This window comes from Amblyomma mixtum, chromosome 8 (genome assembly GCF_055824585.1).
Source record: "Amblyomma mixtum isolate Tamu chromosome 8, ASM5582458v1, whole genome shotgun sequence".
Taxonomy (NCBI): Eukaryota; Metazoa; Arthropoda; class Arachnida; order Ixodida; family Ixodidae; genus Amblyomma; species Amblyomma mixtum.
In genome coordinates, this window is record NC_143019.1 from 88,283,175 (window position 1) to 88,310,266 (window position 27,092).

Sequence of the window (27,092 nt, forward strand, 5' to 3'; positions counted from 1 at the left end):
GACGTCACGCCGAAGAGCTGCGCGACCATCTCGCACCGTCGAAAGAAGCAGCGGTGGCCACCACCGGCGCCTAACTCCCGCGCTCTCCACTAGGAGCGCAACAGATGTTGTGACGTCACGCCGAAGAGCTGAGGGCCCAACTCGCGCCGACAGCGAGCAGTGGCCGTGGCAACCACCGGCAGCTTAACATCTGCTTCGCGACGATGCCGCCTAGCGCCAAGGCAGCTCGTCGTAACGAACGGAGGAAACGACAGCGAGCTACAGAGACGGAGGAAGAGCGTGAAAGAAGACTCTCTAAGCGACGTGCCAAGTATGCAGCTCGGCGAGAACGTGCAAGCTCTTCACGTTCAAGGCTACATACACCAATTTTTGGGGGTGGTTAGATGCATACTCATCTACATTACATCTAATTGCGTGCGCAATTTGCAGTAAGGCGCAATTGCTTTCGCAATTTCCAGGCTTAACCAAGTTGAGCCACAGCCATTTTTTATACCCCTTTCCCCCACCCTCCGTGCCCAATTAAAAAGAAGTTATGTTGGGTGGGCCCGCCTCGAAAAAAATCGTGGCTACATGCCTGCGCCTTGTTTTTAACTGCAACTGCACTTGTTGGCAATCTGGGTTTACGATATGTTATTGCAGAACAGTAGTACACTTAGCCCTCGGAAACCTCGAAGTCGTAAAAACAGAGAAAAAAAATGAGATAAACGAAATTCAGAGACATGCGAAGTACATATATTAATTTCAGTTTACTGATTGTGAATTGTAAAAGCTTAAGGCTTCTGTCTGGAGTTATTTTTGAGAGCATACTCCGCTACGCAAAGCGGGCAGTTAATTATAGTAAAAGGAGCCCCGTGTAGGGGAACTGTACCGCTTGAAACAAGGGCGACGAAGAGCGCGCCTGATTTGAGCACGCGATCGCATCGATAACACTGCCTCGGCCGCCGCTGTCTAAGGAGGGGTGGATTGGGGGCCCGCTTCTTCTCGCGTGTCCCCTGCTTATATTAGCACGCCCGTCGTATAGCCTTGGCAAACTTACCCGCTTCGCGTCCAGCTCACTTTCTCCATGGTCCCCGCCGTTAATTCGGCGAGCTTCGAGGCCGGCACGGCGCGTGTCGGCTATCAGAGCGGGGCCGAAATCGTACAAGCTATCAGAGCGGCCGTTAGGGCCGTGCATTGCAGCGCGCTAGCGGAGGCTTGCATGTTGGCTCACGAAGTAGCCTACGCTCTGCACAAATGGCTTTCTGATGGCTCTGTTTTCGTATTTCGAACTTCCTGATTGCGGGAGCAGCGCGAGCTGCTCCGCTGCTTGCTCGTGCCATTCTATACTCTGTTTCATACATAGCAGGCAACGCTGCGGCGGTTGCTGAAGCAGTGCGTCCGCGAAACCATATTACTCCGCCACGTATCATTCGTTCTTCTCGAAACTCCGGTCATTGTTTGGACGCATACAAAGAGGGCAACAAAACGATGTAGTAGCAACGAAAATCACGCTAGAAGCTGCGAGGCGCACAGTATTCGGACTCTCTGGCCAAAGTTTTTACGGAGTGTGAACTACTTTCTGGGTGCGGATTTAGTAGAAGCGATTTGCCCTACCAACCGCGTATCATACCGTCACGTGTACTTTTTGCTTCTCGAAATCTCGACGAGTCGAAGGACGAAAATGGGGCACGATGTGAAACGAAGTCCACGAGGTGCCAGTGACGGCACTTAAGATTTGCCCCTACGAAATATGCTTGTGTTCGCTTTGGTTGTATGGCGAACTACTTTTTGCATGCGGACTTTGCCTGCGCGAACAGGCGCCCTAGCTTTGGCAGCGTGTCGTGCTATGTATGAAGCGGAGTATAGGTGCAGGCAGACGTACGCAAAAAATTTATTTGGACAGCCTACAGCCTGTCCATAGACTTTAGTCAACGAATCCTATAGACTATCTATAGACAAATCCCAGAGAGTAGTTTACAGGCAACACAAACCCTATGGACCCTCTACAGGCAATCTATAGATCTATGGCCGTGCACTTTTATTAGACATTTTTATGTAGAAAATCTTTAAACTGCGAATCTACAAAATGAAATATCCATAGGATAGCAATAGTGTCTATGAGAAGACTATAGATAGTTGCAGACCATTTAGTGTGTGCGCACACCCATGCCCATGCCCCACCGGCAGGTAATAGACGATATGCGAAATGCGCAGCGCCATCTCTCGGCGTCCCGAGAACTAAGTCCTCCATGTTGGTTCGGTACAGAAAACGAAACCGCTGCCCAGCGTTGGGTTAAAACGGCTGCGCTTCGTTTGAAAAGTAAAATGCCGATGCAGTGTTGCGCTACCCTCTCCACTGTTAAAGACACTACGATGCGTGCCAGAACTAGGTGCGTTCCAGCTTTTCGCTTTTCTATTTTTTTACTCCGTCCCAACGTTTTAGTAACACAAAACACCATGCGAGGTATCATGTGTCAGCACGCGGATCAGTGCGCAGCTTTCGCTTTCTGCGCTGATTTTTGACAAATCTCTCGAGGTGATTTGCGCTTAAATTAAGATAGGGACCACAACCTTTGTTGTCTCTGATCAAAATTAGAAGCCGATTTCGTGCATTTATCAACTCTCCGGTCGGGCGTGAATATATATAGACGCATACTTGAACAACGTAATAGAGAAGGTAATTTTTTTGAGCGGGCCAATCGCTTGTGCCGTGGCGAAATAAGTTCACTCGAAGAACCATATGCCGATTACTGCTTAGTTTTCTACGTGTTCAGTTAAGTTTTTCCCGTGTTCAATTAGTTTTAGAAGGACGAGCAAACTCTCTGGACCATACGCATATGTTATGCGCGTTAAGGAGTCTTTTTGAAGCAATACACCCTACCTATAAAAACTGAGGTGCGAATGCTTTATTTCTTGAGGATTCCTATACCTTCGATATCGACATCGACAACATCGAAAACATCGACAAGGGCCCATTAATAGACGATATGCGAAATTGCTTGGCGGTCTGGCAACACCGCGCCCACTACTTCCGGTTTCCATCTTGGCTCGGTCGAGCTCGTCGAGCTGGTGCATCGTTTGCTGTGCGTACTTTCTTCTTGCGAGTGGAATTTCAACAGGCAAGCTTCAGCTGCTGCGTTGTTTTCACAGCTGATCTTTGACCAGATGTAGGTACTTTCAATAAGCGCCAGCTTACTCCTACCGCGTCCTCAGCTTCGCTTGAAGTCTGGCGCTGATGATCGCAAAAATTCAGCGGGCACTTTGACTGTCTAAAGTGGGTAGAGGCGGAAGCGTTTTCCGCACCACCTTCGCTGTTTCTGTGGCACTGGTGGCGTCACATATAATTGAGTACTAATTACTAAGTGATGACAAATCACTAATTAATGGTTAATTACTGATTAATGATTGGATACTAATTAACTGCTAATTAATGACGCTTAAGCTTCGGCTTTAGGAGTGGAACGCGACAGCGCGTTGTAGCGCTGCCAGGGAGACCACGGAACGCCACCACCCGTTCGGCGCGATGCCTTGCCCTTTGAACGCAACGCTTTTTGAGGAAGGGAAATTACTCAGTAACTGTCTCACAAATTCAGGGGGGCACTTTTAAGGCGGAAGCCTTTAATGTCTCATCGTTGTAAGCAGCAGCTGTCGACAGAAAATGTCACGCTTTTCAATTGGTGGAAACGGTCGTGACGTCACAGTGCGCGAATTTCAAACGGGGTTAATTGTACTTTGGCTAGTAACCATGCAACCAATTGAAGGGATCGTATAGTGATGCTCCAAGTAAGTGGGACTGAGCTTAGTTAATTGCTTAATTACACAATTAGCCTAATTAGCTTAACTAGTCAGGCCATATAAATAAATAAAACCGATTAAGAAATTGGTCGAGCTCAGGAATCGAACCCCGGTCTTCGGCGTGAGAGACGAGCATGCTATCCACTCCGCCATGCCAGCTCGATGGTTTGGAATGAACAAAGGCGCGTCTAGTGAATACGGTGTCTTCACTCACTCTCATCCTCCTCCATTCCCTTCCGGCGAGGTTTGGGTGTCCACCGACAAATGAGGGACAGATACATTTCCTTTCCTCAAAAACCAATTTACCGACGAGCGAGGCGCAGAACCGAATGGGCGATGGCGTTCTATGGACTCCTTGGCAGCGTTGCAAGACGCTGTCGCGTTCCACTCTTAGGGGCGAAGCTTAACATCTTAACCACACATCAGTGACCACACTTTAGGTCAAAAAAGTGCCCCCCTGAATTTGTGAGACAGTTACTGAGTAATTTCCCTTCCTCAAAAAGCGTTGCGTTCAAAGGGCAAGGCATCGCGCCGAACGGGTGGTGGCGTTCCGTGGTCTCCCTGGCAGCGCTACAACGCGCTGTCGCGTTCCACTCCTAAAGCCGAAGCTTAAGCGTCATTAATTAGCAGTTAACTAGTATTCAGGCATTAATCAGAAATTAACCATTAATTAGTGATTTGTCATCACTTAGTAATTAGTACTCAATTATATGTGACGCCACCAGTGCCACAGAAACAGCGAAGGTGGTGCGGAAAACGCTTCCGCCTCTACCCACTTTAGACAGTCAAAGTGCCCGCTGAATTTTTTTGACCTAAAGTGTGGTCACTGATGTGTGGTTAAGATGTTAAGCTTCGCCCCTAAGAGTGGAACGCGACAGCGTCTTGCAACGCTGCCAAGGAGTCCATAGAACGCCATCGCCCATTCGGTTCTACGCCTCGCTCGTCGGTAAATTGGTTTTTGAGGAAAGGAAATGTATCTGTCCCTCATTTGTCGGTGGACACCCAAACCTCGCCGGAAGGGAATGGAGGAGGATGAGAGTGAGTGAAGACACCGTATTCACTAGACGCGCCTTTGTTCATTCCAAACCATCGAGCTGGCATGGCGGAGTGGATAGCATGCTCGTCTCTCACGCCGAAGACCGGGGTTCGATTCCTGAGCTCGACCAATTTCTTAATCGGTTTTATTTATTTATATGGCCTGACTAGTTAAGCTAATTAGGCTAATTGTGTAATTAAGCAATTAACTAAGCTCAGTCCCACTTACTTGGAGCATCACTATACGATCCCTTCAATTGGTTGCATGGTTACTAGCCAAAGTACAATTGGCCCCGTTTGAAATTCGCGCACTGTGACGTCACGACCGTTTCCACCAATTGAAAAGCGTGACATTTTCTGTCGACAGCTGCTGCTTACAACGATGAGACATTAAAGGCTTCCGCCTTAATAATCGGCACTCGAAAGTGGGTTGGAAAGTCGAACCGTGACCGTGTGCTGTTGTTTTAATCCTCGCATTAAAGCACCAGTTCAAACATCACGCATTATCATGGCTATTTTATTCCCAGGTGGAACCGAATTCATCTGGTAGGGTAGCGAGCGGTTATTTTTCGGTGAGTGCGCACGTGTATTGACAAACTTCTGGGACAGTGCGAACTTTCATTCGCGCCGACGCCAGGAGCTTCGTGCATTGCAGTATAATCACGCAAGACCCTCGACCAGCTGTGTATAATCACGCAAGACCCTCGACCAGCTGCGTAATTCGATTCCTTTACGGTAATGTGTAATGCGCATCCGCGGTTTTCAACGTCACCGTTTCAGAGCCCGGCGCCGGTTGACTTTCGGCACAATTCGTTGAAACCGCGTCCTGCTTAAGACGCAGTCAGTCAGTCGACATCAACAAGAGGAAAGTAGGCATGCACATATAATTCAAAATATTGTAAGCAAAGACGCAGCTTTTTTTTTTTTTCAGATAAGCACTCAGCCACCGCGGCGGCTTGATTAAAGAAAGATGCTACAGATGTAGGTACATGCACGGACTCGATACGCTGGTCAAGCTGTGTGTGCAGGGGCGAAATTAGCATGTTCGGTTGCTTCCGAAACTTAATTAGCTTACTCCCAAACTTAGACAAATGGCTTTGTTGCGAAGCAAGCTGTTGGAGCTGCCACAACGATAATAAAATCTGATGGCCTGAACCGTTTTCAGAACACTGTTGTACGTACTTTCTAGCTTAGAAATGCGTCCCTCCTTCATAATAAAGTTGCTATATTATTCGCTTCTTTTTTTTTAGATTTTCGTCGCCACAGATATCGAAGGTACAGGAATCCTCAATAAATAAAGCATTCGCACCTCAGTTTTTATAGGTAGGGTGTATTGCTTCACAAAGACTCCTTAACGCGCATAACATATGCGTATGGTCCAGAGAGTTTGCTCGCCCTTCTAAAACTAATTGAACACGGGAAAAACTTAACTGAACACGTAGAAAACTAAGCAGTAATCGGCATATGGTTCTTCGAGTGAACTTCGAGTGAACGAGCGATTGGCCCGCTCAAAAAAATTACCTTCTCTATTACGTTGTTCAAGTATGCGTCTATATATATTCACGCCCGACCGGAGAGTTGATAAATGCACGAAATCGGCTTCTAATTTTGATCAGAGACAACAAAGGCTGTGGTCCCTATCTTAATTTAAGCGCAAATCACCTCGAGAGATTTGTCAAAAATCAGCGCAGAAAGCGAAAGCTGCGCACTGATCCGCGTGCTGACACATGATACCTCGCATGGTGTTTTGTGTTACTAAAACGTTGGGACGGAGTAAAAAAATAGAAAAGCGAAAAGCTGGAACGCACCTAGTTCTGGCACGCATCGTAGTGTCTTTAACAGTGGAGAGGGTAGCGCAACACTGCATCGGCATTTTACTTTTCAAACGAAGCGCAGCCGTTTTAACCCAACGCTGGGCAGCGGTTTCGTTTTCTGTACCGAACCAACATGGAGGACTTAGTTCTCGGGGCGCCGAGAGATGGCGCTGCGCATTTCGCATATCGTCTATTGTAGGCTAGTTTCAGGCTTAAAATTTTTTAATTAACATATTAAACAGTGATCAGCTTAACGTACAATGCACACAATCCTTCCACAACTTCAAAAAGAACTGTAAAAAGCTATTAGTGGGCAGTGACATTGCATTCTCTTTTTGTTAACTTGCGTTCATCCCTGATAACGCATGTAACCTAAGCTACGTTGCATTATGTTATCTTATTGCTTTGTTATTATTTATGTTATATTCTGTTATGTTTTTCTCTCTTCGGTTGTAAAATATATTTGCCATTGTTTCAGCATGTACACTGCTCATCAGTCTAAACTTTGTTTTTTTTTCTGAAATGCTTCTATGTACTGATCTATTTACTGCATATGCTATTTATGTTTCGGACCAATGAATTGTGGTTTTTCTTTTCTTTGATTGGTTTCTGATGTAAGCCAATTTTGTTATTGCATAATACCTATTGCATATGTCTCTTCTGCCTTTTCAATATCTATCATGTTCAAGAAAAAGTAATGCTTTGAAGACATGTGATCTGAATAATTGAATTTTTTATTGCTTTCTGTTGTGTGTTAAAAATATGTTTAGCAAATATCTGTGTGAATGACACGTCATGCTGCCTTGAACTGTGGGGGCGCAGAGGCTCTGTCAGGCATTTTGCCTCTACCTCTGCCCGCTATACACGGAGAGAATCCGTGACACAATAAACAAAAAAAAAATATCACGGGATTGATCACGCCTTGCCTTCTCCCTGGCGCACGGATGCTACGGCGCTGTGCGAGAAGTGGCACCGCATCCGCGGCGTAATGAATCCACCTTTTATTTTATTTTCAGGAAAGTTCACATCAGTTTGGGGGGAGGGTTCACTACGTGGGGGAAAAAAAGTTGCGGCAGTTTTTTTGCGGGTAGAAATTTATATACGTTCAGCCGCCCGCTCGTCCGTCCGTCAACAAAAGCACACGGTCAGCCATGTTCGTGTCGCCGGTGTTTAGCATCGTTTGGTTCGAAAGGTGTTGGCTATATCATGGCGTGATCCGGTTTGGTTTAGGTGTGGTTCATGGGAGTTTAAGGTCCCGAAGCGACTCAGGCTATGAGGGACGCCGTAGTGGAGGGCTTCGGAAGTTTCGACAACCTGGGGTACTTTCAGCGCGCGCTGACATCGCACAGTACACTGACCTGTAGAATTTTGCCTCCATCGAAATTCGACCACCGCGGCCGGGATCCAGCCCGCGTCTTTCGGGTCAGCAGTCGAGCGCCGTAACCACTCAGCCACCGCGGCGGCCTTGAGATGAAGTAACCTCGTTGTCATTAGGCCGCGGCGATCAATCGATAGAGGCCAATCTCAACTTACCTTCAATATCTCTTTAAGCAATCATACCCAGGAGTTCTGGACGAGCGTTTTTTTCTTCAACGGAAAGTAATTTATTAATCCAATTCTTTCGGATACCATATGATTACATCATAGCAGTCAAATATCGGCAGATAGTTGCGGGAGCGCTTGTATTTTTCCTCTATTCAGTGTCAAAAACTTTCCTAATTGTTTTTATATGGCAGTCTTAACTACTTGGTGTGAGCGCAGGACTAACTTTCAAAGATTTTAATACGCATAGCAAAATCAAACTATTCCCACCAATACATTCAAAACAGTATATTAAAATATTCCGCAGTTGTCTCAGATTTAAAAATATGTCCGAGAAAGCTATACTTGAGTCAGAAAAAACACCACTAAGTTGTGAGTGGGGCCTATTGAGATGAAATGAGAAATTTATGCCTTCTCAAAGATCTTCATCAATGCGGAATCACGTACTGTGTTCTGTCTCCTGGTACTGTTCTTATTTATTAGGGTCCGCATATGTATCTGGAGATTTGCAGCGATTTGAAGTTTGAAGTTTGAAGTTTATTTTGACAATGATGCAGTTGTCAAGGAAGTTGACAAAAAGGCAACAGCATGCCTGACTAGGCGCCAACCTCCTGCAACGTGTGACACATCATACAGAGCATGGCAAGAAGGGCAGTCCTAATACAAAGAATGCAATGTAGCATGCATTTTCGCTACATAAAGGACGTACATTTCAAGTTACCGTAAACATATGAATTGCAGACAAAACTTTTAAATACAAGCACTTGGGACATTACAATATGTTTCATGCAGATACAATACATACTTGTGAAGGTTCTTTTTGAATATGTCTACAGACTTGCTTTCATTTATAATAGATATAATTATGGGATGTTGATTTAAGAGATCTGCAATTTGGTTGGTTAGTTTCTGTGAACCATAGTTCGTGCGCATTTTTTCTTTTTGGTATATTGTGTGGCGGAAGTCATAATTTTGCTGGCTGGAGAGATATTGTTGAGTGAAGGTATGCGGATCGCATTTCAAATTTTCGTCGATAACGATAGCTAACTTTTTCTTCATTACGTTATTCACGGTTAGTATTTGATGGTTTAGGTTGGTTTATAGGGTTTAACGTCCCAAAGCGACTCAGGCTATGAGAGACGCCGTAGTGGAGGGCTCCGGAAAATTCGGCCACCTGGGGTTCTTTAACGTGCACTGACATCGCACAGTACGCGGGCCTCTAGAATTTCTCCTCCAAAGAAAATCAACCGCCGCGGTCGGGTTCGAACCCGCGTCTTTCGGGTCAGTAGCCGAGTACCATAACTACTGAGCCACCGCGGCGGCGGTTAGTATTTGACGTTTCCTGCAAAGAACTGCAGTGTGACTGCACTTCTTTGCCCATTCCTTGCTCGTCTTTGCAAAGTGCAGGAGCTAGTTTCTCTTCCATGCTGATGACGAATGCCGGCCGCTCATTATCCGAAAGTGCGTCGTCCAAACTACGCCTTCCGAATGCAACGGCAACCCACTCCGTCCACTACCGCTGCACCCTCTCGCCTTCTGGCCGTGCAAAGCCCGTTCGTGTCGTAACGAGATCTAACTAGGTCTGCAGGTCGCGCTGCTTTCGCTTTGTCTACGATTGCCCACACCCAGCGAGAGCGACAAACACAAGGTCGAACCGGTTACCGGGTGCTGGGGCCGCTCAACAAGTTTGATGCGGAGCGCGTGCGAAACGGGAAGTTGTCGGCTGTGCTCGTTCCTTGGCGTGAAGCTCATTTATTCAGTCCGTTCACTTCTATCATATATCTGTTTATTTTTCTTCAATCTCCACCTTGTGTCGCTTCCTTGTTGTCCTCGTCATCTTTTCACCACCAGAGGCCAGCAACAACAACTCTGGATGGTGGGTCATCATACAGAGTCGACGTGCGTGGACTGCGCATTTTTAGCCTTTATTTTGTATTTATTTTGTATCGTCAGTTGTTGGAGGGAAGTTGTGCACTGGTCAAGTCGTCAGCGTGAAAGCTTCTTAATGCGTTCTGGTGGCATAATTACGGCATTTTATAAAAGCGGCGTTTATGCGAACACTTACGCCGTACGAGCTATAGGAAAGTGCTGTTTACTCCGCACCCCCTTACACACACACACGCACGCACGCACGCACGCACGCACGCACGCACGCACGCACACACACACACACACACACACACACACACTCACACACACACACACACACACTCACACACACACACACACACACACACACACACACACACACACACACACACACACACACACACACACACACACACACACACACACTCACACGCACGCACGCACGCGCACACACACACACACACGCACGCACGCACACTGTTGGGTTTGGGATGCCCCCCCCCCCCCCTCTCTTCCTGTGTGGATTAAGGCAGCGAACTTCGAGGACCGTGGGAACATGGCGGTAGCGGCGAAGCTCAAAGAGGGGTGCTGTAGGACCTGTGATGCCTCCCCTCCTGCCTAAGGGGATTAAGGCAGCGACCTTCCGTGACCGTGGGACCATGGTCGCAGCGGCGAAAGTCAAAGACCGCCGAAGGCCGAAGATGCGGCGACGATGGCGGCGTTCCGTGGCCGAGTCGACCCTCGGGTCACGAACAGAGTGGTGGTGTGCTTAGTGAAAGACAGTAGTGTTTGATTACTGAGCCTCTACCGTCTCCCATCAACCGGGCTGCGAGAGACCCCACAGCCCGACGCCGCCCCAGCCGTGGGTGGTACCTCCGGAGTCCACGTCTACTCATGCTATTGGACATCATCCTTCGAACTATATTCCCCAGACAGGGATCTGGGGAATCCGTGCGTTATTTAACGGGAGTTGTTTTGAGGACTCCAGTGTGCTCTCCCGTTTCATGAAGAAGTTCTCCCTTTTCACTGAGAATCCCTCTCAGTTACCCTTTTTGTAAATCATGTAAATATTCCTGCATAAACTTCTCCCTTCCTTGTTTTCTTTGTTTTACCTTCGTAACCCCGTCTCCCACCTTCCTCGTCCCTTCTCCGGCCCGACCACGCTCACCCGATCCTAATAACTGGTTGCCAGCGGTGAGATGGAAGCTACGTCTCAACAGTTGAATTGCTCGAGATGCCCAAGTCAAGTCACCGGCTCGAACGGACCCCGGCAGCTACGTGATTGACGGCATCAGCTACGCTTACGAAGACCGAGAGATGGACGCGTCAGGTCACCGGCTCCAACGGACCCCGGCAGCTACGGGACTGACGGCGTCAGCTGTATCTCGGCAGGGAGAGTGCCCGATGTTTGCCATTTGTTTCGCCAGACCGCACTAGCACAGGCAGATGTTAGTAGTGGGATTTTGGATTTCTGGGAGATGAAGATTTTGGCAATTTTGTGTTTTGTTTGCTTCAAGCTGAGGCTTGTGTTTTAGCAGGGATTAGCGGCACGAAGTGCGTTCCGCGATGGAGAAGTTCCAGGTAGAGGACCTCCTTGAAATTTTGGAAGAACTGGGCATATCATTAGACCCCACTAAAACGAGAGAGGCGATTTTGGATGTGATGCGGGCGGAGGAGGTGACAGTAGAGGAGGCAGACGAGGCGTGGGAGACGATTGTGGAACGAAAATCGGAGCGAGAAACGCGAAGGCTTCTCCAGGAGAGAGAGAAGCGAAAGGAGCAGGAAAAGCGAGAGCTCCGAGAGGAGCAAGAAAGAGAGTGGCAGGAGCGGCGTCGTAAGAGACGCGCTGAGCTCGAAGCACTACGTGAGCGAGAGCAGCAGGAGCTCATGCATAAGATTAAGCTTCTCAAATGGCGAAGGGCTCGAAATCGTTTGAGGGCTTTCAGAAGAGGCGACGGCTTCAGAGCTTTCATCGAAAACTTTGAAAGGATCTGTAGAGAGGAGGAGCTAGAACAGGGCGAATGGTCTATGATGTTGGTGGCCATCCTCCCTGGTGACGTCGGGGGTGTATTGGCGCGCCTGTCCGACGAGGAAGTCGACAATTATGAAATTGCGAAAAGCGCCCTATTTCGCTTCTTCAGCATCAGTGTTGAGGTCGACTGTAAAGGTCGCAATGATGGCAGCGGGCAGCACTGCCATCGGAGTGTCAGTGACCAGGCAACGAACCCCGCTTGGTCAGTTATGGACACAATAGTTGCTCACAAGAGCAGTGACGGGACAGCATCAAGCTCAGAAATAACTGCCAGCTTGGCAGGAGCAGGGACCGAAAGTATAGGTCTAAAGGCAGACAAAAAGAGTAACAACGCCGCCAGTCATAGCAAAAGCACCAAGATTGTTTTGGTAGCAACTGCAGACAGTCAGGAAGAGAGTGACATGGCTGGTTCTAGCCCTGAGACAGTTGCCGCTATGGCAAATGAGGCGGAGGTTCGGCGGAAGAAAAACGGTACTGAGCTTGTAGGCCGCCGCACTGAAAGACAGCTTTCCGGGAAAGAGCGCCACCGAGAGTTGCCAGATATCAACGTTCAAGCGCCAAGTAAGAGCGCAGCGTTAGATATAAAGAGCGATGCCAGTCAGATTGTCGCTGGAGTCTGGAATGTTGATGACGCCGTCCCAAAACGCCAAATTCAGGACAGAGAGCTGTTGTGCTCAGAGGAAACAGCAGAGGCCACGGGAGCGAGCGGTTGTGCAGGTGAGCCGTCGCCTGGCACTGTGAGCGAGGCGCAAGTGGATTCGCTCCGCGGCAAGAAAAATCGCGAACACTTCGGGCCTTCGGGAATTGATGGGCCGACTGAGGCAAGGGCCGGCAGCGTAACTTATGACGGCACCGCGATTACTCGAGACGCGCGTAACGGATCCAGACCCACTAGGACAGTTCCCAAGAAGCGGCGGCGCGCAAAGAAAAGCAATATGAACGGTTGCGCGGAAATGAAAACGGCACGGGTCGTAAAGCCCGCGAGTTTGAGGACCGCCCAACCCCGTAACTTTGCAAAATTGCAATCGCGGCGCTCAAGGGTTCATGGGCACCGCATCAAAGCCAAGCTAACTAAGCATGCCTATGTAGGGCGTAAGCCACCGGCTCCAATGTGGGACCGCAGCAGGGATTATGAGGCATGCGACGCGGGCGGCGTGCTAGGGAGAAGGATGCACTGTCGCCGCACAAAAGAGCGCCACAGAGGACCCGCGGGTCGGAGGGGGACGCAGCATGCAGAGAACCAAGAGAGGAGGAAGCGCCGCTCTAGTACAGGCGGAACTAATCAGCCCCACAGGTTTTTGGAAACCTTAACTGGTAGCCCGGCCGTCCGACCGCGACCGCGCAGGGCGCGGCTGAAGAACAGGAAGCAGTGGATTCTTTGAATCACAAGACTGCTTCCAGGTGCGTTTCAGCACTTTTTGTATTTACTGTTTGCTTTTATTCATTTAATCAACTGTAAAAAGAAAAATGAAAGCAAACCAAGTTCTGAGTTTTTGTGCTTGAGTGAATTTTGCATTTTTGTTACTTTCATTGTAATGTAACTTTGACGGCGCTTGTATTTTACGTAACCTTTGTGTAGCGCAGTTCAGTGTAGCGCGAACGATTTCCTTTGTAAGCTGTAATCTCACCCGCGCTATTATCTATGTTTTGTTCTTTCACGGTATCACTTCGTTGAGGTTTGATGCGAATTGCCGTGCAGCAGGCATTTGTATATAAGTTTAGCTGCGCTGCGAGTTGTGAGAGTGCCCGCTGAGGCACGAAGGTACAGCGAAGTAGCTAATGGGCGAATGTGGCGCAGTCCCTCGCGTGGGTGCTACGAGATTACTTGTCAGGTTTGTTTTGTGGCTTGACACGCAAACTTTACTTGAGCTGACTGTTGCGTGTTAGAGTGCCCGCTGACATAGAAGCACGAACGAGGCCACTTTCGGCCATCATAGCTTAGGTAGCTGGAATGAGCTCCCAGAGAGGCTACCTTTTCAGCCGAATTTAGCTTTGCAGTAGGGTTATCTGCAGCATTTGTTACACACTAGTGTCCGCTGACGCAGAGGCGCGAGCGAAGCCGCTCTTGGACATTTTAGCGTAGCTCGTGTGAGCTCTTAGAGGTACTACTTTGTGTAGCCGTATGAAGTTGTGCAGTATGCCACTTCTGCAAGTTTGTTGTGCAAGTTTCGCACATTTATGTCGTGTCTGCTGCCATGCAGAACGAAAGGAAGACGACATGGGAAATTGTCGTACTTAAGAATAGCAAGTAGCTTGGGGCAAAATTAAAGCCTCTGTCTCACCTCTCGGTTGATTCCTCCCTGCCCGGGTGACATCGAGAATCGTTTCAATTTGTCCGACCGATTCTAAGCCCATTCTAATTTTCCCTCTGTTTCTTGAAGTGTCATGCATTATGACAACGCTTTAAAGAGGTCCGACACCTGAACCGTGCATCGGCTACGCACTTCGTGTTCGTTCAGGAAAATTTTGTTTCATTTCAGATTTTACTTAGAGGGATGGCTAGGCATAAGCAGTTTTGCTTTGGTTTTGGTCTAAAGGGGCGAGTGGGCTACAGACGGCACTTGCTTTTGTCGTGTGCGGCGTGGCGTTTGTGGTTCCGTTTGGCTCGCCTTCCAGGAAATTCCGAGAGCGGGACATCGACAGCCGATGAAGAGAGGCCTGGAAAAGAGTGGAACGAGAGCCCCCTCTTGCACGTCCTGTCAGCCGAGCAGCGTAGGAGCGGCTCATCTTCCGGGCGCATTGTCTGGTGGCGGGGGTGCTGTTGGGTTTGGGATGCCCCCCCCCCCCCCCCCCCTCTCTGCCTGTGTGGATTAAGGCAGCGAACTTCGAGGACCGTGGGAACTTGGCGGTAGCGGCGAAGCTCAAAGAGGGGTGCTGTAGGACCTGTGATGCCTCCCCTCCTGCCTAAGGGGATTAAGGCAGCGACCTTCCGTGACCGTGGGACCATGGTCGCAGCGGCGAAAGTCAAAGACCGCCGAAGGCCGAAGATGCGGCGACGATGGCGGCGTTCCGTGGCCGAGTCGACCCTCGGGTCAACGAACAGAGTGGTGGTGTGCTTAGTGAAAGACAGCAGTGTTTGATTACTGAGCCTCTACCCTCTCCCATCAACCGGGCTGCGAGAGACCCCATAGCCCGACGCCGCCCCAGCCGTGGGTGGTACCTCCGGAGTCCACGTCTACTCATGCTATTGGACATCATCCTTCGAACTATATTCCCCAGACAGGGATCTGGGGAATCCGTGCGTTATTTAACGGGAGTTGTTTTGAGGACTCCAGTGTGCTCTCCCGCTAGCGAAGCAGTCCTCATCCACTGAGAGTCCCTCTCAGTTGCTCTTCTGTAATCATGTAAATAGCCTGTATAAAGTTTTCTTTGTTTTACCTTCGTAACCCCGTCTCCCACCTTCCTCGTCCCTTCTCCGGCCCGACCACGCTCACCCGATCCTAATAACACACACACACACACACACACACACACACACACACACACACACACACACACACACACACACACACACACACACACACACACACACACACACACACACACACACACACACACACACACACACACACACACGCACGCACACACACGCGCACACAAACACACACACACACGCACGCACGCACACACACACACACACACACAAACACACACACACACACACAGGTAGAGAGACTCCCATGCTCAATGGTGTCCTTCTCATTATTGATCAGTTGAACGCAGAGGTTGTTTCCTTTCGTACATTGATAAACTGTTTATCTCAGACGATGTTCCATATGGATGCAGTGATCGTTAAAAGAAGCAGCTTCCGATGTTTTCATCGGACTCACATCGGGTGTTCCATATCGTGTGGTTTCTCGTCAGTATGGGAAACATGTGGGGTGATTTTTATGACCCGCCGCGGTGGCTCAGTGGTAATTAAGGCGCTCGTCTACCGAGCCGGAGTACCTGGGATCGAACCCGAACGCGGCGGCCGCGTTTCGATGGAGGCCAAACGCAAGAGGCGCCCGTGTGCTGTGCGATGTCAGTGCACGTTAAAGATCCCCAGGTGGTCGAAATTATTCCGGAGACCTCCACTACGGCACCTCTTTCTTCTTTCACTCCTACCTTCCTCCCTTCCCTTATGGCGCGGTTCAGATACTGCGCCATTTCCTTTCCTCAAAAAAAAAAACAATTTACAATTTTACAATTTTTATGATGCTATGAAAGCGAAACAGCAGCTTACTACAGGCATGCTGACATTTGCTTTGACCCTCTTCCAGTGACTGTGCATAGCATAGAGCGCGCCGGTAAGGCAGCACGCTGAAGGATACGGTTGCAATGAAAGGCGATGAGTGATCTTCGTGATCACTCATTGCCTTTAATTGCAACCGTATCTTCACGTAACCAACTTTAAGGGCCTGCCAAAACCGAACAGAGGCTCCCGGCAGTTTCCGCCAGTTAGGAGAGTACTTAAGTAAGCGTGAGTGGCGCGCAGAATGATTCACTGTGTTTAACGCGCTTATTGCTCGCCCGACGTACTGCAAACCGCTAACGTGCACTTACCTATAGCTAGTCCAGAAATACATCAAAACACATAAATCTTTACACCGCACAATATCGAGTGCAGCAGTATCAATAAATAAACCAAACCTGGCAATATGGGGCTCGGCTGCTGATCCGAAAGACGTGGGTTCAATCCCGGCCGCGGTGGTCGAATTTCGATGGAGGCGAAATTCTTGAGGCCCGTGTACTGTGCGATGACAGTGCACGTTAAAGAACCCCAGGTGGTCGAAATTTCCGGAGCCCTTCACAATGGCGTCTCTCATAGCCGGAGTCGCTTTGAGACGTTAAACCATAAAACACCTATTTTTTTGTGTTAATGGTTTTGATATCATTAGAATTAAACAATAAAAAAGTTTTTAGAAAACTATACTGAAATGATCACAAAATGAGCAAGGGAGGGGAAAACCTCAGGTTGCTTGAGCCAACGTTTCCACAAGGGGACTTGTTTTCGTCTGGGCAAAGCGTTCATCACTGGCAGGGATTAAATAGGGCCTTCGCTCCGAGGAGGAAGGCCCCGGGGGTGGGGAAGGAAAGTGGTGTGAGAGGGGATGCGTCTCAGGAAGGGGAGGGAGGTGAATCTTGAAATAATGTTTGTTCAGAACATTATGCGTAAATAATTAACTTTACATTAATATTAACCAGTCTGCATTAAAGCTATGTTTGCTTTGAAAGTTCGATAGAACGTTTGATATAATGAGTTTGATGTAACTAATATGTTTATTTAACTTATAACCTGACCGCGGCGGCCAAGTTTCGATGGAGGCGAAATGCAAAAGGCACCCGTGTGCTGTGCGATGCCCGTGCATGTAAAAGATCCCCAGGTGGTAGAAATTGTTGTTGTTCACCTTATAGAATGGCGCATACCCACACAGGGGGATCGGCCAAGAAGAGAGGTGCGTAGAGAGTTGTTTTTGTTTGGTTTTGTTTTCTTGGGAAAAATAAATAGATAAATTAAGAAATAAATAGAAATAGCAGAATGCTGGGGAAGCGAATCTTCAAGAGAAAGCAGAAAGATAAAAAAGAAACAGGACAAGCATAACGCACGCAGGAGCTGTACTCTGCAAGATCTCTAGCAGAGGGAGTTGATAAATAAATAAATGAATGAAAATAATATTAATAGTAACGGGGGATAGAAAAAAATGTAATGATGTGTAATAAATAAATAAATAAAGAATAAAATATTGATATTAATATTAATATTTAATTTTTAATATTAAAATATTAGAAATTATTCCGGAGACCTCTACTACTGCACCTCTTTCTTCCCTTCTTCTTTCACTCCCTCCGTTATCCCTTTCCTTCTGGCGCGGTTCGGGTGTCCATCGAGATATGTGAGACAGTTACTGCGTCATTTCGTTTTCTCAAAACCAAAACCAACTTTATTTGTAATTTTTGGTGATTAATGTAACGGTACTGGAACTTATATAATATTTTTTTAACATGAGCTACACTGGCCGAGGTTGAGCAGTTTCGCGCGTGGAGAACTCAAGCAGGTTGCAGGCGCGATATCGCACCTCATCCGAAGGGTTTCGGGACATCACAGAGGCATGAAGGAGCGCGACCTATGTCGCCTCATTCATGCCTTTGTTCTCAGCCGTGTGCTGTACACTACCCCATATTTACAACTATCCAAACATGACATAAATGCTTTGAATGCTTTGATTCGCAAGGCATTCAAGGTAGCACTTAATCTTCCCCTCAACACACCCACAGACATTACTAGGCCTGGGCCTCCACAACACGATCGGGGAACTGGTGGAGGCCCACCGACAGGCCCAATACATCAGGCTCACACAAATCTCCACAGGTCGGTATATCCTGGACTCCCTCGGAATCAGAATACCGGCCAACGACCCAACCCTCCTCGCCATCCCACGACCCCTTCACAAGGAGCTCCTCATCAGGCCGCTCCCGAGGAATATGCACCCGTCCCACCATGAGCAGCGCCGCAGAGCCCGTGCGAAGGCACTACATCGAGCTTACGGCCCCAAGCCGGACGCCGTATGGGTGACGCTGCCTGCACGGGTGATGAAGCGACAGCAGCTGTGGTGGACTCCTCTTTATCCGCCCTTCTCACACTACCTCTCCCTCCATACACCTCCCCAGAAGCTGGAGAGGAAGCCGCCATTGCACTTGCTATCACCCGCACGGAAGCCCGGTACATTTTAAGTGATTCTAAAACTGCGATTCTAAATTTTGCTCGAGGCCGAGTCCATGTCCCTGCTTTTGGCATACTAGACTCGCCCGATGCACCCCCGCCCCGCCAAGCGGAGCTGATATGGGTGCCCGCGCACTCCGGGAATCCCGGAAACGAGGCCGCCAACCTTTTAGCCCGAGGTTCTTTAAACCGGGCTCAGGTGGCCTCGGATCGGGGATTCACGAAGGAGCGCATGCACTCATTCAGCGAGCTGACGCAGGCCTACAGAGCCTCACGCCAGCTCTACCCCCCGCCCTACCCCTCCCTAGATAACAAACACGCAACGCTCTGGCACAGACTACAGACACACTCTCTTCCCTCACCCCTTACCCTAGCCCACTATAATCCCTCCTTCCCCACTCCTGCTTGCGCCCTATGCCCAGAACCCTTCGCCTCTTCCCTCCACATCCTTTCCCTCTGCCCGGCGGATCCTCCCCCGCGGGACCTAGAGAACCTCAAGACCTGGGAGGACTGGGAGACCCTGCTGCGCTCGGAGGACCCGGCCGTGCAGACCATCGCAACCGGCCGGGCTGCCAGTGTTATGGACCTTAGGAACATAAACACTTGAGTGCAGTGGGGTCGTGCGGGGACCCTGGGGCGTGCCCCGAATTCCTGGTACAATAAAGTTTTTTTTCTCTCTCTCTCGCGCGTGGCTCCTGGAGAGCCGTGCTGCGCATGCGCGAGGAGCAAGTGATGTCACTACGCACAGCTGGCGTGCATCGCCGTGCGCGCTCGCCTTCCTTTCCTTGAAATGATCGGAGTGTAAAACGTTGACAACGCCAACGCCAATGAACACAACGAACGCCGACGGCCTGTGGCTTCAGCGCCGCGTTTCTGGCACAATGTTGTCAACACCGACGCATGCAGCGCAGACCTGAAACTACCGCCACTTATCTTAAAGCACGGTTGAGGGGTGCACTGTTCCAAAAGGGCAGTTAGGCGCCTTCGCTCTGGTTCAGGTGTCCACCGAGTTGTGGACACCTCGTCCTCACCTCAGGCTACACTACATATATCCTGGCATAGCAGAGCATAGGAAAATGATAGGTGTAACGTTAAGAGATCGGAAGAGGGCGGAGTGGGTGAGGGAACAAACGCGGGTTAATGATAACTTAGTTGAAATCAAGAGGAAGAAATGGGCTTGGGCAGGGCATGTAATGCGAAGGCAAGATAACCGCTGGTCCTTAAGGGTAACAGAGTGGATTCCAAGAGAAAGCAAACGTAGCAGGGGACGGCAGAAAGTTAGGTGGGCGGATGAGATTAAAAAGTTTGCGGGGATACAGTGGCGGCAACTGACAAAGGACAGGGTTAATTGGAGAGACATGGGAGAGGCCTTTGCCCTGCAGTGGGTGTAGTCAGGCTGATGATGATGATGAGCAGAGCTAAGCCACTGCCAATTTTTTAAACATTATTTAAATGTTCGGTGCTACAAGTTTGCAATTAGGTGATCGAAGCCACAACGTGATGGAAACTGCAATCTTTTTATGACGCTTATGGAAGCAGGCAAGTTCAGTTCAATAAGCGTGAAGAGTCTTGTTGAAGGCTAACAACCACTTGACTGAAGTGACACCAGCAGCGTGTCATAAGCGTATTGAAAAAAGGGTAGGGTTTTAACGTAGTTAAACTGAGGAGACATCCGAAAGCATATGTTTAGCCTGATTGGCTCACGGGTTGGCTTTGCTGGGTCGTCGGCACCTCTGGCAAGGATATTAGACAGACTCAGGTTAAGCTCTGATCGATGTTAAGCTGACCTGATCTTTTTGCACCGCAGATGGAAGTTGATGAAGATGACGACGTGCAACGCACAGCGCGAGAGTATGCTCAGTTTAACACGAGGGGTGGTCGGCCGCTTTGATAACATAGTGCTCTCGAGCAGTGGCCAGCGAAGCTGATCTGTTCGCGCTGTCGCGGATTCAAATCCCAGTCGGGGGGGCAATGTACATTTTTTTTATTCAAGGTCGGCTTCAGCGACGAATCGGCTTTTCCAGCTTTGGTCGTGAATTAGAGCTTTCCTTCTAAGAACGCGACAATGAGATATACAGCGTCCAAGATCGCTGACGTACTACTTAAATTAAGGCGGCGATAAAACTGAACACTGGAACATACTGCGCAACACTGAAGCACAAAAAGTTTGCTACTTAATAAATTTGCACAATTAATTACGTAATTAATTTTTATTTTCCTGTCATATTGACATTTCAGTCATGCTACGACCTAATATTCACAGTTGAACTCGAATTTTGTTCATTCTTGTTGCACAGCTCAGCGTGTAATGTCAGCGCGTAAGGTGACAACGCGTACGGCGTTTCCTCCGAACGTGCGCTCTAACGCTGCCGCGATAACGTTAACATCGTCGAGACACCAACACACAAGGCTCTTGGGTTGGATGATACATAGCTGCACCAATACCGAAGGCTGCCTCTATATGCAACTACAAAGTGTTGCGCGAAAGCCCTACACTCTGAGACTGCCGGTTTCACATTTGCTTACGCGGGACGCGAATACCGATGTTTTAGGCCTGTACTCTGACTTTCCCTTCGTTGTCGCTGCTGAAGGGGAAGCTGCAGCTGATGAAGCCTTTGAAGGGCCGAATTCTTCAAGCACCTTGCACTGTTACCTCCCTACTACCTGTGCTCCTACAGCAACTACTACTCATTCATCACTATTACTACTACTGCTGCTATCTTCTACTATTACTATTATCGCTAATTAGGGGGCAATTATTTGTTAGCACGCACCGCTACATGTAGCATTAGTAGTAGCAGTAGTAGTTTGTACTGCTGCTACTACTTACTACAATTATTGGCTATTATAACTATTTGTATCTACTATCAACTATTTAATAATGCTACTACCACTACGCTGCACGTAAAAATGCCGTTTTCGGTTGGCTCACTGACGTGACGGTGGCTTGTGAAGCATGAAAACGTTCTAAAAGTTTAAAACCACGCATTTTAAAACAGCGAAAATCCCGAAGAACAATAACCGCAACTCTCAAGATTTTCTGATGCCATCAAGTTCCGTTTGAGTACCAACAGAAAGGGTAAGACAGAATGCCTTCCTAGGCTGCATCTACATTGACGCATTTGGAGGTGTTTATAGAGGTGCTTTCAGCTTCTGCATATGATATGAGCCTGTAAGGAAAACTGGCGTTAAAGTTGTGTGAACTGTGTGTGCAAACAGCAACAGGCACTTGTCCGCTATCAGAAAAGCGGGAAGGTAAGGAAGCTTTTCGCTTTGGGACTGCTAATGTGCCGAGGGTAAAAGGCCGGCCCATTACAAAACTTTACCGTGGAGTATGTGAACGTCGATCGTTGCTAGGCTTATGCCAGTGTAAAAGAAAATTTCCTTCTGAAACAAAAGTGCATTGCAAACCAAATGCACTTTGTAATCTTCCTTTGTGCAAGCCTTTCCCGGAATTCTCTCGGCATACATTACCAAGGAGACAAGGATTCCCCCTAGTAGTCTCATTCGATTCTGTACACGGAACAGCTTGGAAACCAAAGCTGTTCATTGCAATCCCTGCATCGGAAAGTTCAAGCTGTCTCTCATGTCATTGGTGCGGGCTGGGACTCATTTTTCTTGTTTCTTTTTATAGTCCCAACATAATCTATGTCTCTATTGTCAATCGTAAGCTTCAGTATTATATTCACTGCTTTGTGCAATCGGACGACTACGCTGTATATGCTTGTGCTTTATTATTTCGCTTTATTTTCGTTTCATTTGCGTCAAATGTTCAACGCTACCAGGACATATGTATGTGTTGTTTAAGGATCGAAAAAAAAAACAGCCTAGTTGATTTGTTTATTAGCTCCAACTGTTTTGATTCTTTTCTCTGCCGACCGTTACAGAGACAGCGGAATCTCTTGAGATGTGTCTGTATAGGGATGTGCTCCGAGGGTCCACTAATGCGTGACTTCCGCTGATGTGCAGAAAATGCGCTGGACGGTGTGCCGGTGATTGTGGCTGACGCGGCGGACGAGGCTTCCCTGGTGGCAATGGCGCAGAGGACCCGGCTCGTTCTGAACACGGTCGGGCCGGTTAGTAAAACACGCTGTCAGCGTTTGATGGTATTTGCCCGTGCCTAATCGTGTTTTTATAAGCTTGTCGTTCCTTTTCTGCTGCAGTACAGCTTCTATGGACTCCAGGTGGTCAAGGCTTGCGTTGGCAGCAGCACCCATCACATCGACATCAGCGCAGAACCTCAGGTCAGCGCCATTGTTCGGTTCTTCTCATGGGGTTTTTGCCTTTGACTCCTGCAAAAGAGAGGGACGCGTTTTCTTCAAATTGTGTGTTTTTTGTGCGTGCGGTAACTGCGCATCCTTGACACCATCTTGAAAACCGTATGTGTTGAGACAAATCTAGCCATAGCTCGAATCTTGGCGCTGTCACTATAGACGCAAAGCGTAGTATTCGTGTTATACGAAAACATATCTTTACAAATTGGTCACAGCCACCGCGGTGGCTTGGCTGCTGACCCGAAAGACGCGGGTTCGATCCCGGCCGCGGCGGCTAGAATTTCTTTGGAGGAGAAATTCTAGAGGCCCGTGTACTGTGCGATGTCAGTGCACGTTAAAGAACCCAGGTGGTCGAAATTTCCGGAGCCCTCCACTACGGCGTCTCTCATAGCCTCAGTCGCATTGGGACGTTAAACCCCATAAACCAAACCAAACCAAACCAAATTGGTCACTAGTGCACACATCTGCTTAATTCCTAGGTGAGTCTAACATGTGCGGCTCGCAAATACAATCAAGTCATATTCTCGCCGACGGGTTGCAAATAATGAAGTGAGGCCTGACACTCGATTACCTTTCGCATCACATCTACTACATCTGCCCTGCACAAGATGTGACGCGTTATCGTTCATGGCAGGGATCCGTCGCCACTGCCTTTGTTTCTTGTTTCTGGCCAGATTTTTTTCTGACGCATTGTGTGTAATTGTACTAATCCTGTTCGGAACAAAAAAAAATTACACCATTGCTTGGAGCTAGCCGTGTCCAGTCATTACCTTCTCCTCGCTTTATCGTGGAGACAGTAGAAATTTTTTCCTATTTCAATATAATTCAATGACGAATAAGTTTGCCTTGCCGTGTTTTCAAATAAAGTAGAGATGAGCGAAGCAGCAAAGCAACTCACATTTCTTTGCACTAAACGATTACATTGATATTACTAAATTAGACCTCGGTTATAATATCTATAACATATTAAAGTTTTATTTGGTAAATAATTTTTCATAGCACTACTACTGGAATGGCACTCAGTAGTACGAAAACCATGTCGGGTTAATTTCATCGGTACTCTCCAGGGGTTGTATCGAACATAAGCAATCTTCAAGGATACTCATTTGTCGTGCTTCAAACTTTTCTTGCTCCTGAGTTAGTCCCAAATGTTCTCTTTCACTTCGTAATGGTGCACTAAACTGCACCATTACCATTTGTGGTCTCTGATGCACTCTGGATGCAGGAAATTGCTTCCATTTCTCCATGTTGCACTTCTTCTGGTGCTACAGAAACGACCATCGCAATACCTTCCATTACAGACAGCGTCCTTAATGTGCATATTTGTACCACTCCAGCCTGATCAGGACAAGGATTGTATAGCATATACAGAGTTTTTTTACTAGTTTTTTACCAAAGACTTTACCCAATCTTTAAAAATAGGCATTTTGAGTTAGAAGCGCGCTTTTTTCTTCATAGCATTGTCAGCGGTGTAGTACATCAAAACACACCCATAGCGGGGTAACTAGCAGGCTGGTTAACTAATATTGAACAAACTTTTTAGGTATTACTGTTAGGCTCCTTAATTATTCAGAGGCTTGTAGCCTACCGTACGTAATACTCATATCAGTGTTTAGAATTTCGAAAACGCGGTTATCCTTGGTGCATTCACCAAGCGTATTTTGGCGATTTCGACGAGTTATACGCACACTGCAGAAATTCCTTTGCCTGCAAGCTTCTCGAAAACGCATGTATTTTGGCGCGATGTGGCCAAAACTTGCGCCATAGCACCAAGAGTAAGCGCGTTTTCTAAATTCTCAGAACTGTAATGGATATTACCTACTGTGCAATATACGCCTCCCAATAATTAAGGAGCCTAACAGCAATAGTTAAAAAGTTGACTATTCAGTATTGTTAGCCAGCCTGTTAGTTAGCACGCCTTAGCTGCATTCTGATGTACTACACCGTTGACAATGCTGACAGCCTATTTAAAAAAAATGTGTAATGTCTTGGGTAAAATACCCTGTATATAGCCAAACGTGCTGTATACGGGGTTAAGTGCCTGTTCCTGGGCTTTGCGTAGTTGTAATAGTAGTAGTCGGCGTCACCCTGTAGGGTGGGAGGGAGGCTGCCACGGTAACCTTCTGACAAGGGGTTAACGTGGAAGGAGTAGGGAGAGTATGGCGAGGGCAGAATAATGTAGCATGGCCATTATTGGCGACTGCTGCGAAACGCGCCGCCAGAGGAGAGGGTCATAGGTGGGTCATAGGTGGGCCGCGCGCTTAGAACGGGGGACTGAGGACGTGCGCTGGTCGAAGAAGAGGTATGTGCGGAAAGCTAAAAATAGCGCTTTGTAACTGTGCAGACATCACCCTCATATTATCTACCTCAGTATATTGTGAAACATAAATACGTTCACAGCTCTCGCTGAATCTCGCGTTACACAGTGGTAACCGTCCTGCGAGTAACCGTCCTGCGAGTCTTTTGTTGCGAAAGCAACACTGCGTGAGTCGCCCAGCCATTTCGCGGAGCTAAGGCAAGGCCATACTGTGCATGCGCGAGGAGCAGTGACGTCACATGGCGCAGAGCTGGCGCGCCGCCACCGTCGCTGCGCGGCTCGCCAGTTGCGCATGCTCAGTAGCGACGCATAGCTACCGTGCCGGGGCCGCCGCCGCTGCCGCGCGCTCTCCATCGCCTCTCTCTCTCCTCGTTAATTTCGCAGTCCTCCAGGTTTAACCAGAGCTAAACCACTGCCAATTTTTTACTGGAGGAACTAAGCACATGGGCAGGGAATGTAAGGCGGAGAGCCGAGCTCGTAAACCTTTCAGGGACGGAAGATACTCAGCTTGGCTGACGAGATCGAAAGTTCGCGGTATTAAGGTAGCGGCTACTGGCACAGGGCGGTGCTAATCGGATAGATAATGAAGCGGCCTTGGTCTTGAAATGAACCTAGCTGGGGCTGGTGATAGCAGCGACAAAGCTTTAGGAGGGCTTAAAGAGTGAGGAGTTCTTAAATTTTGTGTCCTGACTTTTGTTACAGAGCGCTGATCACTGCGATACTTGCGCTGTAGTGATGCTGTGCTTCGGCACTTTTCTTCTGCTGTTTTAAATAAATTTATAAACCCAAAAGTAAGCGTGGACAACGTGCAACCAACCTGCTGCTGATGAGGTTCGTGGATAGCATTTATTCTTTAGCAATCACCTTCTGCAGCACTGACAGCTATGAGAACACTTGATCACTTGGGACGCCGTCTTTGACGCTCATAGAGCCTAGACTGCCCGATTAACAGGGCTCTTTGCTGAGCGTAGCGACGACTGAGCTTGTTGGGTTGGCGCATCACTTCCTGTCCCATGCAGTTTATGAAGAAGACGGAAGCCGACTTCCACGACGTGGCTCGCGAGAAGGGCGTCATGGTCCTGCGCGCGTGCGGCTTCGGCAGCATTCCTGCCGAGATGTGCCTCTCCCTTTTGCGACAGCACTTCCAAGGTACCTCTCGCCCTCTGTTACAGCTGAAAGGCATCTTGCCTGTGGGAATAAGCACTGTAAGGCAGAATACTGAAGGTAGTGGCTTTTTTGTGGTTGTGGCGCATTGTCATCATTAAGAAAGTCTCTTCCTCTCTTCGCGTAGTAAAAAACATCACCGATAACAAAAATATCCTCTTATCATTCATAACGAAACAAATCGGTTTATTCCCTTCTATTCTTATTTTTTTTTATTTGATATACCTCAATGGCCTTTTGGGAGAGGTCTTTACAATGGGGGGGGGGGGGGGGGGGCTTATAGCAGGGTGTTAATAGAAGAGTGAGTGATTTGGCCCCAGTCACGAGCTTTTTAAGTAAAGGAGGGAAGGTGGCTCGTAGTGCGAGTTAGAATGCGGGTTGAACGATGAGCGTGTTGAATACGAAAGGTATGAAAAAAAGAGGTTTATTTTCTGATAGAGGCATAGCCTTGCGATTTTACGGCTCTTTTGAAGGTTAGACAACCCTGCTTCAATCTTAAGGCAAGGGGTGTATAAGTAATTCGAGTAGATGAAATGAATGGCACCGTTATGAACGATTTCAACAGTAT

The 27,092-nt window shown here is 48.3% G+C and overlaps 1 protein-coding gene across 3 annotated transcripts in view; it reads left to right on the forward strand.

The window, feature by feature from the left end:
- The window catches only part of LOC149333409 (saccharopine dehydrogenase-like oxidoreductase), a 70,037-nt gene that overhangs the window by 13,092 nt on the left and 29,853 nt on the right, over positions 1–27,092 (forward strand). The window contains exons 1-4 of one of the 3 annotated variants that reach the window (XM_089558665.1): positions 3,044–3,146; positions 22,739–22,845; positions 22,933–23,013; positions 26,380–26,509. In XM_089558665.1, coding sequence (XP_089414791.1) covers positions 22,804–22,845; positions 22,933–23,013; positions 26,380–26,509 — 253 coding nt within the window. In that variant the 5' untranslated portion in view covers positions 3,044–3,146; positions 22,739–22,803. Of the gene's footprint in view, positions 1–3,043; positions 3,147–22,738; positions 22,846–22,932; positions 23,014–26,379; positions 26,510–27,092 lie in introns of those variants that run through there. The other 2 variants (XM_089558664.1, XM_089558663.1) reach the window with 2 other exon arrangements.